This window comes from Garra rufa, chromosome 5, assembly GCF_049309525.1.
Source record: "Garra rufa chromosome 5, GarRuf1.0, whole genome shotgun sequence".
NCBI lineage: Eukaryota > Metazoa > Chordata > Actinopteri > Cypriniformes > Cyprinidae > Garra > Garra rufa.
The window spans coordinates 53,335,441-53,350,651 of NC_133365.1; the positions used below are offsets into that span (position 1 = coordinate 53,335,441).

General features: G+C 34.1%; 1 protein-coding gene across 1 annotated transcript in view; it reads left to right on the forward strand.

The window, feature by feature from the left end:
• Positions 1-15,211, forward strand: part of LOC141334917 (uncharacterized) — a 56,553-nt gene that overhangs the window by 20,913 nt on the left and 20,429 nt on the right. Inside the window, exons 6-9 of the mRNA XM_073840142.1 lie at positions 3,027-3,062; positions 4,090-4,140; positions 6,941-7,048; positions 8,616-8,796. Coding sequence (XP_073696243.1) covers positions 3,027-3,062; positions 4,090-4,140; positions 6,941-7,048; positions 8,616-8,796 — 376 coding nt within the window. The remainder of the gene's footprint in view (positions 1-3,026; positions 3,063-4,089; positions 4,141-6,940; positions 7,049-8,615; positions 8,797-15,211) is intronic.

Consider the following 15,211-nt stretch of genomic DNA (forward strand, 5'->3'; position numbering starts at 1 on the left):
GTGAAACACATTGTTTTACATACTTGTTATGTATACTAGGTAGCAGTATACTTTAGGAGGTGGCACTTTTGTATTCTGAACAAAAGGTCTCAGATTCTAATTTTAGTCTTTGACAAAGCAGTAGAAGAGTAGCTTGGGCAGATTTAAACTGTTCTTGTTAATATTTTAATATTAGCATTTGTATTTCGACCAGAAGCATCAAGGATTAGAGCAAACTCAGCTCAGTGTCCAAAAATAGCTTTACACAAAAACCTTTCTGCATTCATCAAATATTCATGTTAGTGTTATGTCAGAAATATCTGCAGCATTTTGAAAAAAAAAAACATCCTTGTCAAAATACTGATAAATGCACGTCTCAGCATTTTAGATGCTTCAGTTTCTGTCTGTCTTTCTATTATTACACTTAGTGTGTGTGTATATATATATGTGTATCACTATGCAGGATGCAGGTTTCTCTTGTCATGACCTCTACTCTATTAAAATTCATAAGGTGGTTTTTCACATAGCAGTATATGAGTCTCTGTATAGTGGTCTTGACATAGAGTTAGCAATGCTCTAGCAATACCAAGGTCATGTGTTCAATTCCCAGGGAACACATACTGATAAAACGTAAAGCTTGTATGTAATGGTAGTCACTGTGGATAAAAGCATCTGCTGAATGAATAATTTATTCTGAATTTCCGGCTCACAGGCTGATACAGTTTCATACGGCGTCTTAAGTGTTTATACAGTTTCTACTTCATGCACTTTGGCTTGTGCATATATATATATATATATATATATATATATATATATATATATATATATATATATATATAACACACTCAATGTGGATACTGAAAAATCCTGCATATTCCTCCAGTTCAATGCCATTTTCTCAGTACAGTACAGTACAGATCATTTTTATTCATCTCATGTAACCCTGACAGCTTTATCACAGCTTTCTTCTTTCTTACCCTTTTCCCATATCAAGAAAACATGACAGGACTGACAGATGCTTGAGTGCATGTGTATCTGTTTGTGTCGGTGTATATAATAGCGAACACACTATGGAAACATGGTGGATTCTTGTGTCAATGTCTTATTACAGCAGCTTCAATACTGTCAGACTGTGTGTGAGCCAAGGGGAAAAAGTGTGAAAGAGAGTTAGAAATTGAGCATAGAAAGTGAGTCAGTTTCTCCCTTCAGTATGGAACCAGCAAAGCTGTTTAAAGGGAAAACTGTGGTACAGAATATGTGGTTATTCTGTGTTATTGACCCAAAATCTTTCGACTAAGGCAACCTCCCTCCAAAAATATGTTTATTTACAGTTTTTTACAGACGCTAGGACACATTTCTTAATACTTAGGTCACTTTTGCAAAACTCTTCACACAGTGAGCACAACAGAAGTCTATGTGGGCTAAACTGAGGATCAATTATCATTGTTTTGGCACAAAATGCATTCAATGACTACATCTCTCAAATTTCATGAATTCTTTTCTCACTCAGACACAACAACTGCCAAAAATCTTTGTACGTACAGGACATTTTGCACGTGCTTACATACTGTTTTTCAAAACTGTTAAACTTATGTTCAAAACAATAACATTATGCAAGACTGAATAAGACAGCAAAATTCAACAGCAATATTTTATTGAAACATATTTCAAATCTAAAAATGCAGTTTAACCAGCCACAGCTGATTCTCATTGTAGATGAACATCTACACAGGTGTTACTCTTTCAATTTCATTACAAAAGAAGAGAACTACTGAATAGGTTTGTATTGTGATGTAAACATGGACCCAAATAAAAATAAATAAACCACATAAAATATTGACAAATTCTGCATCATGTCTGATTCATTCCAGTAACATATATTGCAGTTATAAACAATATATATTGCAATTATAAACAGAGATGTGTCCTTGTTTTATACAAGAAAACACTGTGTAATGCTACATGTTGTTAGTGTTTTTTAGGTCATTTTTTTGTGGGTGACAAAGTGTGTTTGTCGGCTGTCAACCTTTACTAGTGTTCTGGAAGAATGAGTTTATTTGAGACCTGAATAAAGTGTTTTGGTAGTTGTAGTGCATTTTGAATGTGAAATGAACTGCTTTGCCAAGCTGAAAGTCGGTTAGGAGAATTGTGTGAAGAGTTTTGCAAAAGTGACCTAAGCATTGAGAAATGTGTCCTAGCGTCTGTAAAAAACTGTAAATCACATTTAAAAATGAATGAAATGTAAATGCTGCAGCATCTTTTCTCTACATTAATGTAACCTTAATTTTAATGTAACAATTATTTTTGCTAATATTTATTGTGTGTGACCCTGGACTACAAAACCCATCATAATTGGCATTTTTTTTAAATTAGAATAAATAAGCTTTCCATTGATGCATGGTTTGTTGGGATAGGACAATATTTGGCTGAGATACAACTGAAAAAAATCTGGAATCTGAGGGTGAAAAAAATGTAAATATTCAGAAAAGTGCCTTAAAAGTTGTTCAAATTAAGCTCTTAGCAATGCATGTTACTAATAAAAAATTAAGTTGTGATCAATTTACAACATATCTTCATAGAACGTGATCTTTACTTAATATCCTAATGATTTTTGGCATAAAAGAAAAATCAATAATTTTAACACCTGTGCTACTTAAGACTAGTTTTGTGGCTCAGGGTCATATTGCCTTTTCATCAGCTAGTGTTTATTTGTTGTTGTTGTTGTTTTTTGTGCATGTATGAAGTCAATTTTCCTTTAATTATTAAATCAACACAACTCAACACTCAATCTATTGTTTTATCAAACTGAGCAAATGTATTTATTTTTCTATAAAAGCTTTGTTTAAAAAATTGTGTTTGTGCATCTTTGTTTACAATAAATGACTCTTTCTTTGATATTCCAGTTTCTAATGCATGTCATTCAGACATTTTTAAGCATGACTTCAGTGTACAAATGGTGAATGTAGAAATCTAAAAAGAAATCTAAACCGCAGCCGTTTTCTAGTGGTCAGAATCTAATATCTAACCCAAAATTTCCTCTGTCTCAGGTCCACATCTGGCTCAAGGAGGAAGAGGAGACACAGGTAAACACTGCTCTGGGAACTGTACTAGATTCATATTAGTTTTGCGAGGCCAACATCCACAGTTTGTTCAAGAGCTGTGTAAAGTGACCAGCCACCGTTTATTTTGCTTGTATGAGCTGTTTAAGGGCAAAGAAATCAAAAATAGACAGCACTGGTTCGATAACAGTCTGCAGTCTCTTTGAACGGTTGTACGAAAAACACTGAAGAAAATACCATAAAAGTAATAATTATTGATAATTTCACAGACATCTCAAAACAAGGCACAATATGCAGTTCTGATCATAGACGTCTACACTGTCAAAAAAGAAAAGGCACAAAAAGCTGTCAGCTTTGAAAAAGGTACACCTTTGCACTTTATTTACCCCTAAAGAGTGCATAGTAGTACCTTAAATATATTATACCTTGGGTATAATGTTATACATTGGGTATATTTGTAGCAATAGCCAAAAATACATTGTATGGGTCAAAATTATTGATTTTTCTTTTATGGCAAAAATCATTAGGATATTAAGTTAACATAAACTTATTATATAAAGATATTTAGTCAATTTCCTACTGTAAATATATTAAAACTTAATTTTGGGTTAATAATATGCATTGCTAAGAACTTCATTTGGATAACTTTGAAGGCAATTTTCTCAATATTTAGATTTGTTTTGCACCCTCAGATTCCAGATTTTCAAATAGTTGTATTTCGGCCAAATATTTTCCTATTTTAACAAACCATAAATCAATGGATAGCTTATTTATTCAGCGTTGATCCGTATGATGTATATATCTCAATTAAAAAAAAAAAAAGCCCCTTATGACGCTTATTGAAAACATACTGCCCCAGTGACACATTTTGTACCTTTTTTCTGAGATTGTATTGTCTCGAGCAAAACTGACTATCAGATATTTACTAAAACAGCTGTAGCTTATAAACACAACTGTTTTATGACAAACTTTTGATCATGCTTGATTTTAAAACTTTCCACACATATTCAATTCTAGTTTAGTTAGGTGTGTGTGTGTTTTCTCATTTCAGATCTGGGAGCCCCAAAAACAAACTCAAAGACAAGAACAAACAGAAGAAGAGGTGAGTGGCATTTATTCTGCTGTTTGCTTTTCTGAAAGGCTTAAATGTTCAGAAATGTTTTCATGCCTCAGTCTGACAATAAAAGTGCAATGCACTGAGTTTTATGATTTAAAGATGTTAATTTTCTAAGCAATCAGAGTTGTGATTTTTCACTTGGGATAGCAAGCATGCACGCAGCAACAATCTAGAATACCTTACAGTTTGATCCCCTGCTGATTTTGTATGTTTGCCCACTGACAAGAAATCAGCCTATAAATTTAATGGTAGGTTTATTTCAACAGTGAAAAAAATCCAGAAAAATGCATTTAAAAAAAGTTACAAATTAATTAGCATTTTAATGAGTGAAATAAGTATTTGACCCCTTCGCAAAACATGACTTAGTACTTGGTTGCAAAACATCCGTTTTTTTAATTGGCAAACTTCAGATGGACCTGTACATGCGCTTTCTTGTGAGCGCTGCAGGATTTCAGTCCTTTATGGCGTAGTGTGTTACCAATTGTGACCCTGGACCACAAAACCAGTCATAAGGTAAAATTTTACAAAACTGAGATATATACATCATATGAAAGCTCAATAAATAAGCTTTCTATTGATATATGGTTTGTTAGGATAGGACAATATTTGGTTGAGATACATCTTTTTGAAAATCTGGAATCTGAGGGTGCAAAAAAATCAAAATACTGAGAAAATCACCTTTAAATTTGTCCAAATTAAGCTCTTAACAATGCATATTACTAATGAAAAATTACATTTTGATAGGTTTACAGTAGGAATTTTACAAAAAATCTTCATGGAACATGATCTTTACTTAATTTCCTAATGATTTTTGACATAAAATAAAAATCAATAATTTTGACCCATACAATGTATTTTTGTCTATTGCTACAAATATACCCCAGCGACTTAAGACTGGTTTTGTGGTCCAGGGTCACAATTGTTTTCTTGGTGACTATGGTCCCAGCTGCCTTGAGATCATTGACAAGATCGTCCTGTATACTGCCCTCCAAAGGCAAAGTGCAGTAACTACGCGAACACTGAAACTGAGAAAAATGCCTTTAAAGTTTTTACAACAGCTAGTCAAACATGTTGACACTCTTGTTTCTCTGAACGTTTCTCTGAAACAGGACAAAATTGAACCAGGAGACTTTGTCACAAGACAAAACAGCTGTCACAAAGTCCATTTTAAACCTTAACTCAATTTTGTCCCAATGTGTAGTTACTGCGCTTTGCCTTTGGAGGGCAGTATAGTTATGGGCTGATTCCTCAATGTTCTCCTGAACATTGTAACTCCACAAGGTGAGATCTTGGATGGAGCCCCAGACTGAGCGAGATTACCAGTTATTTTGTGTTTCTTCTATTTGCGAATAATCGCAGCAACTGTTGTCACCTTCTCACCAAACTGCTTGGCGATGGTCTTGTAGCCCATTCCAGCCTTGTGTAGGTCTACAACCTTGTCCCTGACATCCTTGGACAGCTCTTTGGTCTTGGACATGGTGGAGAGTTTGGAATCTGATTGATTGATTGCTTCTGTGGACAGGTGTCTTTTATACTGGTTACAAGCTGAGATTAGGAGCACTCCCTTTAAGAAAGTGGTCCTAATCGCAGCTGCTTACCTGTATAAAAGACACCTGGGAGCTAGAAATCTTGCTGATTGATAGGGGATCAAATACTTACTTCACTCATTAAAATGCAAATCAATTTCTAACTTTTTAGAAATGCATTTTTCTGGATTTTTTGTTGTTATTCAGTCTCTTACAAAATTATAGACTGATAATTTTTTTGTCAGTGGGCAAACATGCAAAATCAGCAGGGGATGAAATATTTTTTTCCCCCTCACTGTACCAAGTACCAAGCACTGACAATTTCTCAAAACATTTTAGAAACCACATAGCAGGACCATGGCAACCACACATCATAGTAACCATTTTTATGGGATTAACATCTGGAGACTGTCTAGGCCACTCTAGGAACTTTGTGTGCTTCTACTTGAGCCACTTTTGACGGTGGGGATGGTGTTCTTGGGGTCATAGGCAACATTCCTCTTCCTCCAAACACGGCGAGTTGAATTAATGCCAAAGAGCTTGATTTTAGTCTCTTTTGACCACAACACCTTCACCCAGTTCTCCTCTGAATCATTCAGATGTTCATTGGCAAGCTTCAGATTTAGCCAGTTCCAGCCTTGTGTAGGTCTACAATCCTGTCCCTGACATCCTTGGACTTTGGTCTTGGCGATGGTGGAGAGTTTGGAATCAGATTGATTGATTGCTTCTGTGGACAGGTGTCTTTTATGCAGGTAACAAGCTGAGATTAAGACCACTCCCTTTAAGAGAGTGCTCCTAATCTCAGTTTGTGAACCGTATAAAAGACACCTGGGAGCTAGAAGTCTTACTGATTGATAGGCGATCAAATACTTATTTAATTAATTAAAATGCAAATCATTTTTAAATGCGTTTTTCTAGTTTTTTCTGTTGTTATTCGGTCTCTCACTGTTAAAATAAACCTACCATTTAAATTATAGACTAATCATTTCGTACCAAGTACCAAGCACTGGCAACCACATATTAGGAACACATACCGTAGCAACACCCTGGCAACCACACACCATAGTAACCATCTAGTAAACCAGTTGAAACATCTTAGCAATACCCACAACACTCAACATGTCTATGTAGGCCGTGTGCATGGATTGTTTATGAAAGGAATGAATCAGAATGATGAAACGGACTGTGAGGTGTGTGATGAAGCGGTGTGGGTGGAGTGTGTGTGGTGTGACGTGTGTTTGTGTGTGTGTGTCCTGCAGGTGTTCAGTGGAGTCTCCCAGCAGGAGTTCTCAACACAGAGGCAGCTGCTGTAGTTCCCGCAGCGGATCCGTCTCCTCCACCGCCAGCGTCTCCAAATCACCCAGCAGGTGCGTCTTATATTCGGCCTCTTATCTCCATTTCTCAGGCCCTCCGACAAACCTCCTCTAACAAACATGTACCATGGTGAACATAGTTTCTGCCAAAATGCCATGGTTACTACAATAAGACTGTTGTAATGTGGCATTAGTCACCACTGTCATCACAGAAAGGGAATGAATCACAATGGCAGAAAAGCCTCCTACTCTCTTTGAAGGAGATTCGTCGTCATTTATTATGACTATGGCTTTTTCTTCTGTTAACGTGGATAAAGGAGAAGTTTACTTCCAGAACAAAAATGTACAGATAATTTACTCACCTCCTTGTCATCGAAGATGTTCATGTCTTTCTGTCGTCAGTCATAAAGAAATTCTGTTTTTTGAGGAAAACATTTCAGGATTTCTCTTCATATAATGGACTTCTACGGTGACCCCGAGTTTGAACTTCCAAAATGCAGTTTAAATGCAGCTTCAAAGGGCTCTAAACGATCCCAGTTGAGGAAGAAGGGTCTTATCTATTAAAACAATCTGTTAATTTCTAAAAAAGAATGTATATACTTTTTTAAATCTCAAATGCTCATCTTGTCTAGGTCTATGTGTTCTCTGTATATTCCAGTTTAAGACAGTTAGGGTATGTCAAAAATCTCCCATCTCATTTTCTCCCCCTACTTCAAAATTGTCTTACATCCCTGTAGAAGTACAAACCAAGTGTTTACAAAGTGAACATGCAAAGAAGATCAACCACCCTTTACAAAAAAAGGTAAAACAGCGATGTAGGGCAATTTTAAAGTTGGAGGAGAAAATGAGATGGGAGTTTTCCGACATACCCTAACTGTCTTGAACCGACAGAGCTAGACAAGACAAGCATTTGAGGTTAAAAAGTATATAAATTGTAATTAAAAAAAAATAATCATTTCGCTAGATAAGACCATTCTTCCTTGGCTGGGATCATTTAGAGCCCTTTGAAGCTGCATTTAAACTGCATTTTGGAAGTTCAACCTCGGGGGCACCATAGAAGTCCACTAAAAACCTGAAAGACATGAACATCTTGGATGACAAGGGGGTAAATTATCTGTAGTTTTTTGTTTTGGAAGTGAACTTCTTTAAGGGCAGACACTGCAGGCAAAAATGCATTTTTTTCATGCACCTATCAAGTTTGAGATTTAGGGCTTTTTGGTTTTTCGTAGTGTTTTTTATGACTAGTGGAAAGAAAACAATCCACAAAACACTGCTAAGTGTATCTTTTATAGCACTGTATCCATTTGTGTCAATAGATTTCAATTACAATGCATATTTTTGAAGGCTGTTTTCTCAAAATTAGTTTTTTCCCCTACACTGAGCCAAAAATCTCCACTTCAGCAGCACTTACACACACCAAACTTTACATTTATATTCCTGACTATACCCTGAGGGCTTTAACTTAATTAGATGGGAAGACATACCCCATTGACAAATATTTGTTATTGTTTAAAGCATGAAACATTTCATTTTAATAAGTCTTTAAGTAAATTTTTCAATTTTAGTGAAGAAAAGAGAGCGTGTTGAAATCAATGCATTTTAATGTGCCCTCTCAAACCAGATCAAATGCAAAGTGCAGGAACGACAGGCAAAAACAGGAAGGAAGTCACTCCAGCCACAGCCCTCCGCCGTCCCCCAGCGCTGACCATCCAATCACGTGGCAGAATGGGAACCACGGCATCCGTGTTCGCAACGGCAAAGATTCGGGAGCCAATCACACGGAGGGGAATAAAGGGAACGATGTATGTAATCTCCTCTATTTTACCTTCATCTGTTCTCTGCCGTTCACACTAATAATCCCACAAACACACAGACAAACACGTCCAACTGATTCAGTCATATCAGTGTGAACTGACTCTATATATCTCTTTTCCCCCTTTGGCTCCATCTCGTGAGTTTTTCTGTTCTCAAGCCATTTTTGTGTTTGTTGGGAAGGGTTTTTGTTTTGTCGAGACAGATGTCCATCATTATCCTTCTGTAATAATGTCATGCTTTATTTCACATACAAGCCATGTTGACTTTTTCAGTTCTAGAAAGAGAATGGAAATGTTGAGGATCTGTTTAAAAGCCTTTTCTTACAGAGGAAGCTAAAATACAACCAGTTGTTGAACATGTGGGTTTTCACTGAAGCACCAGCTTTCATCCCGAAGACATAAACTGACGGTTATGGCATCTTGCAACATATTATTATTTTACATATAACATCTAATAATCTAATATTTTCACATAAAGCATTTATCGCTAATAATCCAATGGCTGGTGTTGAAAAATCTCCCATGAAAGAGACATTTGAAGCCTCAACCAGATTAATAATAGATATTTTGGTAACACCTTTGCTTCATTTGTTAACATAAGTTCACTTAATTAGCTAGCATGAACTAACAATGAACAATGTGAATGGGTGCCATCAGAAGGAGTTCAAATGAGTTCAAACAGCTGATAAAAACATCCACACCACTCCAGTCTATCAATTAACATCTTGTGAAAAGAAAAGCTTCATGTTTGTAGGAAACAAATCCAATATTAGGGAAGTTTTAAGGGGAGACACTGTAGGCAAAAACACTGTTTTTTCATGCACCTGTCAAGTTTGAGATTTTGGGCTTTTTGTTGTTTCATAAAGTGTCTTTTCAGACTAGTGGAAAGAAAACACCCAGAAGACACTGTTAAGTGTTTCTTTTATAGCACTTTATCCATTTGTGTCAGTAGATTTCAATTACAATCCATATTTTTAAAGGCTGTTTTCTCAAAATGAGTTTTTTCTCCTACACTGAGCCATAAATCTCCACTTCAGTAGCACTTACACACACCAAACTTTACATTTTTATTCCTGTCTCTATTCTGAGTGTTTTTACAGAGGGATTTGTTCATATGTGACCCTGGACCACAAAACCAGTCTTAAGTCGTAGCAATAGCCAAAAATACATTGTATGGGTCAAAATTATTGATTTTTCTTTTATGTCAAATATCATTAGAAAATTAGGTAAAGATCATGTTCCATGAAGATTTTTTTGTAAAATTCCTACTGTAAACCTATCAAAATGTAATTTTTGATTAGTTATATGCATTGCTAAGAACTTAATTTGGACAACTTTAAAGGTGATTTTCCCAGTATTTTGATTTTTTGCACCCTTAGATTTCAGATTTTCAAATAGATGTATCGCAGCCAAATATTGTCCTATCCTAACAAACCATACATACCTTATTTATTGAGCTTTCATATGATGTATATATCTCAGTTTTGTAAAATTTAACCTTATGACTGGTTTTGTGGTCCAGGGTCACATATATAATTTGCTTGATTTTATACAACATTTTATTCCCCCCAAAATGGTAAAAATGGCATAGTTTTCTGTCTTTTCTAATTTTTTTCTGAATTATGGAATGACAAAATGAGATACCCAAAATTCCCTATGTAAAAATATTTGACTCTAATATGTCAAAATATTAAACAAGACTTCATCCAGTGTTTAGATTTTTGTAGAAATGTATGCAAATTACTGCATAATTCTGTAAATACTACCTCATTTGCATATTTAAACCTAACATTTTAGAAAACTTGTAATACAAAAAATGTTTGCAATTATCAGTGTAATCAATTAACTAAGTAAGGTGATAACTATTAGTTACTTTTTTCACCTTATTCACCTGCAGTGTCTCGCCGTAACTTTAAACTATTGCTTCTGCTTAAAATATGGGTCCATAATCCATTATAATGCTTTCTCCAGTAGAAAAGTCTATCTCTTGTCTTCTCACATCAAAATCCACCCACATATTTGTTTAGAGCTATTTTGGACTGTTTTTGCTTGTAAAAGGTGCTCGATCTGTAGAGATTTCACTCCTGATTCAGATTAGATTACTTTTTTGACTAGAAAAGGAATATTATGGTTGGAGAACTTAACTAGGTGCAACAGTTTAAAAGTGAAAAACACATTAATGATGGATTTATTTTTTTAATAAACACGCAGCATTTGGCTTTTCAAGATGTTAATTGATGGACTGGAGGGGTGTGGATTACTTGTGGATTATTGTGGTGTTTTCATCAGCTGTTTGGACTCTCATTCTGACGGCACCCATTCACTGCAGAGGATCCATTGGTGAGCAAGTGATTTAATGCTAAATTTCTCCAAATCTGATAAAGAAACTCATCTACATCTTGGAAGGCCTAATGGTGAGTAAAATTTCATTTTGGGTGAACTATTCCTTTAAGGCACTGTGAACTAACATAAACAATAAATAGTTGTATTTCTATTAACTAACATTAACAAAGAATAAAAATGATTAAATGATAATGATTAAAATATATATTGTTCATTGTTAGTTCATGCAACTAATGCATTAACTAATGTTAACAAAAGAGATCTTATTGTAAGTGTTACCGCTATTCAGATATAAATCAAATATTGTTTTGCAGGGTTTTTTTTTCTTGTACATTTTATTGTATACCACAGCATTTCAGAGCAGTATATTCAGAGATAGTGAGGAGGAATGAATTGCAGCGTTCATCTTTTATACAGTAATGACACCACAATAATTGCATTTGTGCTGAAAGGAATGACAACAATGTAAATGTAATTTAAAGAAGTTCACTTCCAGAACAAAAATTTACAGATAATGTACTCACCCTGTTGTCATCCAAGATGTTCATGTCTTCTTTCTTCAGTTGTAAAGAAATTATGTTTTCTCTCCATATAGTGGACTTTAGTGGTGCCCCTGAGTTTAAACTTCCAAAATACAGTTTAAATGCAGCTTCAAAGGACTCTAAACAAACCCTGCTGAGGAAAAAGGGTCTTATCTAGTAAAACGATCAGTTATTTTCTAAAAAAAATTGATGATTTATATACTTTTTAACCTCAAATGCTAATCTTGTCTAGCTCTGTCTGTACTCTGTGTATTCCGGTTCAAGACAGATGTGTTAGGGAAAGTTACTTTTAAAAGTAATGCATTATAATATCGCGTTATTCTCCAAAAAAGTAACTAATTACCTTACTTAGTTACTTTTTATGGAAAGTAATGCATTGTGCATACTATTGCGTTACTTTCTAAATCTAGGCAGGGCTTGCTTGTTTGTTTTCAATATAAAAAGTTATATTTTTGGCAAATGAACACACCAAAAGTAGAACACATGAGAAGAAAGTTCAACACTCTTCCGCAATTTATAAAATAGAACAAATATTAGTTCATCTTGAGTAGTTTTTTTTTTTTTTGGTTGAATTGGATCATCAAAGGCCAGCAGACAAGACACTGGTTAATAAAATGGGATTAAAAACATAAAGGATAATTTGATACTATTTAACATATTTAATTATTGCAGGTTTGCATCATACACTGTAAAAACTATTTGTTGAATCAACTTAAAATAATTTGTTTCCTGGCAGCCTTATAATTTTAAGTTCAGTCAACTCAAAGTTGAGTCAGCTTAAAATGTTAAGTTGTACTAAGTGACAACTTAGATATTTGAGTTGATTCAACTGGAAAATTTGAAGGCAGCCACGTAACTTATCCAGCTTTTAAGTTGAACAATCCAATTTTTTAAGTTAACTCAAATATATAAGTTGTCTCTTAGTACAAATTAAAATTTCAAGTTAACTAAACTTATTTGAGCTGACTGAACTTAAAATTTTAAGGCAGCCAGGTAACTTACCCAGCTTTTCAGTTTAACAAACCAATTTTTTAAGTTAACTCAAATATATAAGTTGTCTCTTCGTACAACTTAAAATTTCAGGTTGACTAAACTTATTTGAGCTGACTGAACTTAAAATTTTAAGGCAGCAGGGTAACAAATAATTTTAAGTTTACTCAACAAATAGTTTTTTTTACAGTGTATTCTGAGTTGCATTTCACTCTTTTTAATCATTTTAAGGAATACTGAGTCTGTCTGAATTAATAAAGATTAATTAATAAATGTTAAATTTTTCTCAACATAGGGACAGCAGAGGTTTCAATCAATAAAGGAAAAAAAAAAAGTAACCAGCATTACTTATTTGAATAAGTAACTCTTAAAAGATATTTTCTTGTGAGTTAAAAAGTAATGTGTTACTTTACTATTTACTTGGAAAAAGTAATCTGATTACGTAACGTTTCTTGTAATGCGTTACTACCCCCAACATTGTGTTAGGGTATGTCGAAAAACTCCCATCTCATTTTCTCCTCCAACTTTAAAATCGTCCTAAATACTTACCCAGTGTGTACAAATTGAACCTGCAAAGAAGATCAAACACTCTTTACAATAAAAGTTAAACCAGCGATGTAGGACAATTTTGAAGTTGGAGGAGAAAATGAGATGAGAGTTTTTGGACATACCCTAACTGTCTTGAACCAGAATACACAGAGTACATGCAGAGCTAGACAAGATGAGCATTTGAGGTTAAAAAGTATATAAATTCTCAATTTTTTTTTCGAAAATAATCGATCGTTCCGCAAGCTAAGACCCTTGTTCCTCCGCTGGGATCGTTTAGAGCCCTTTGAAGCTGCATTTAAACTGCATTTTAAAAGTTCCAACTCGCGGACACCATATAAGTCCACTATATGGAGAGAAATCCTGAAATGTTTTCCTGAGAAAACATAATTTCTTTACGACTGGAAAAAAAAAAAAGACATGAACATCTTGGATGACAAGGGGGTGAGTAAATTATCTGTAACTTTTTGTTCTGGAGATGAACTTCTTCTTTAAATATGCATGATATTTTGTATGTATTTATACAGTCAAGCAGTGTCTAATACTGCTACAAGATGTAAATGATTAAGCGTTTGGAGATACTCTTGTTCATCTGGTCACAATTACTGTATCTGGGACGGTTTGCATGCAGTTTTTCAGAAGTTCTCATGCTCTCTTTCTCTTTCCTTTCAGTTGCTCAATTCATCCCTCTGTTTTGTTGATTTCTTGACCTCTATGAATTCACATGATCTCTTCCCACAAATAAATGCCCAAACTTTTCTGTCTTGTTTGTGTAAAAAGCACTCATATGATTTGGAACTGGACCGAGTAGATTAAATGGGTATGTCTACTAGTTTTTCTTGTCAATACAGTTGAAACTCTCATTTTCTGCTCAGTTTTACCGTAGCCACCCTTTTCCAGATGTGTATCAGGTGTTCAAAGAGCCGACGATCTGTGACCTGCAATCAGATCGTCTCTTATTATTGATCATTTTCTGTAATGTAAGGTGAAGAACTGTTAAGCAAGAAAGGTGTCATGAGCCGATGATTTTCATTGGCCAATCCCTCAGACGCTTTTAGCCAATCAGCTGTCATTCCTGGTTCTGCTGAGAGGATGAATGAGTCTGAATGTTACAATCACAGATAAGAAATTTGTGGATGCTGCATTTGGCTGATCTGGATTTTTCATCAGCACAACCATCTTGGAAAGGTCAATAGACAACAAAACATTATATGGGTGAAAATTATTGGATATTAAGTAGAGATCATGTTCCATGATGATTTTGTACATCTTCTACCATAAATATATCAAAACTTAATTTTTGATTTGTAAAATGCATTGCTAAGAGCTTCATTTGGACAACTTTAAAGGCTATTTTCTCAATGATTTGATTTTTTTTTTGCACCTTCAGATTCCAGATTTTCAAATAGTATTTCAGCCAAATATTATCCTACCCTAACAAACCATACATCAATGGAAAGCTTATTTATTCAATAGTCTTTTATTAATAGCTTATTGTATTTTTCAGTTTATGGAGTATGTTTTAGATTAGGAAAGTACAATTACAATCAAATTTGTAGCAGTAGCAGTAGTAGTATAAAAATAATCAGTAAGTTATTATTTTTTTATTATTATAATATTTATTTAAAAACAAATGGGTAAAAAGATTAGGAGTTTACAAATACAGTAACACATTATTATTATTATTATTATTATTATTACTTTTTTTAATGACCAATAAATAATTGTTATTTAATTATAATAATATAAAAAATAAAAAATGTGCTTCAGAAAAGGAATTATTATGAATTATTATTATTATTGTTAGTATAAACAATAATAACCAATACATTTTTATTATTAAAATATTATAATAGTTCATCTCAAATCATTTAATACATATTTAATTAATATTATAATTGTTATTTTTTCATACATTTGACCAATATACATTAACTTTATTGTTGGTAAAATGAAAAATGAACACATTATGTGTCTGGATA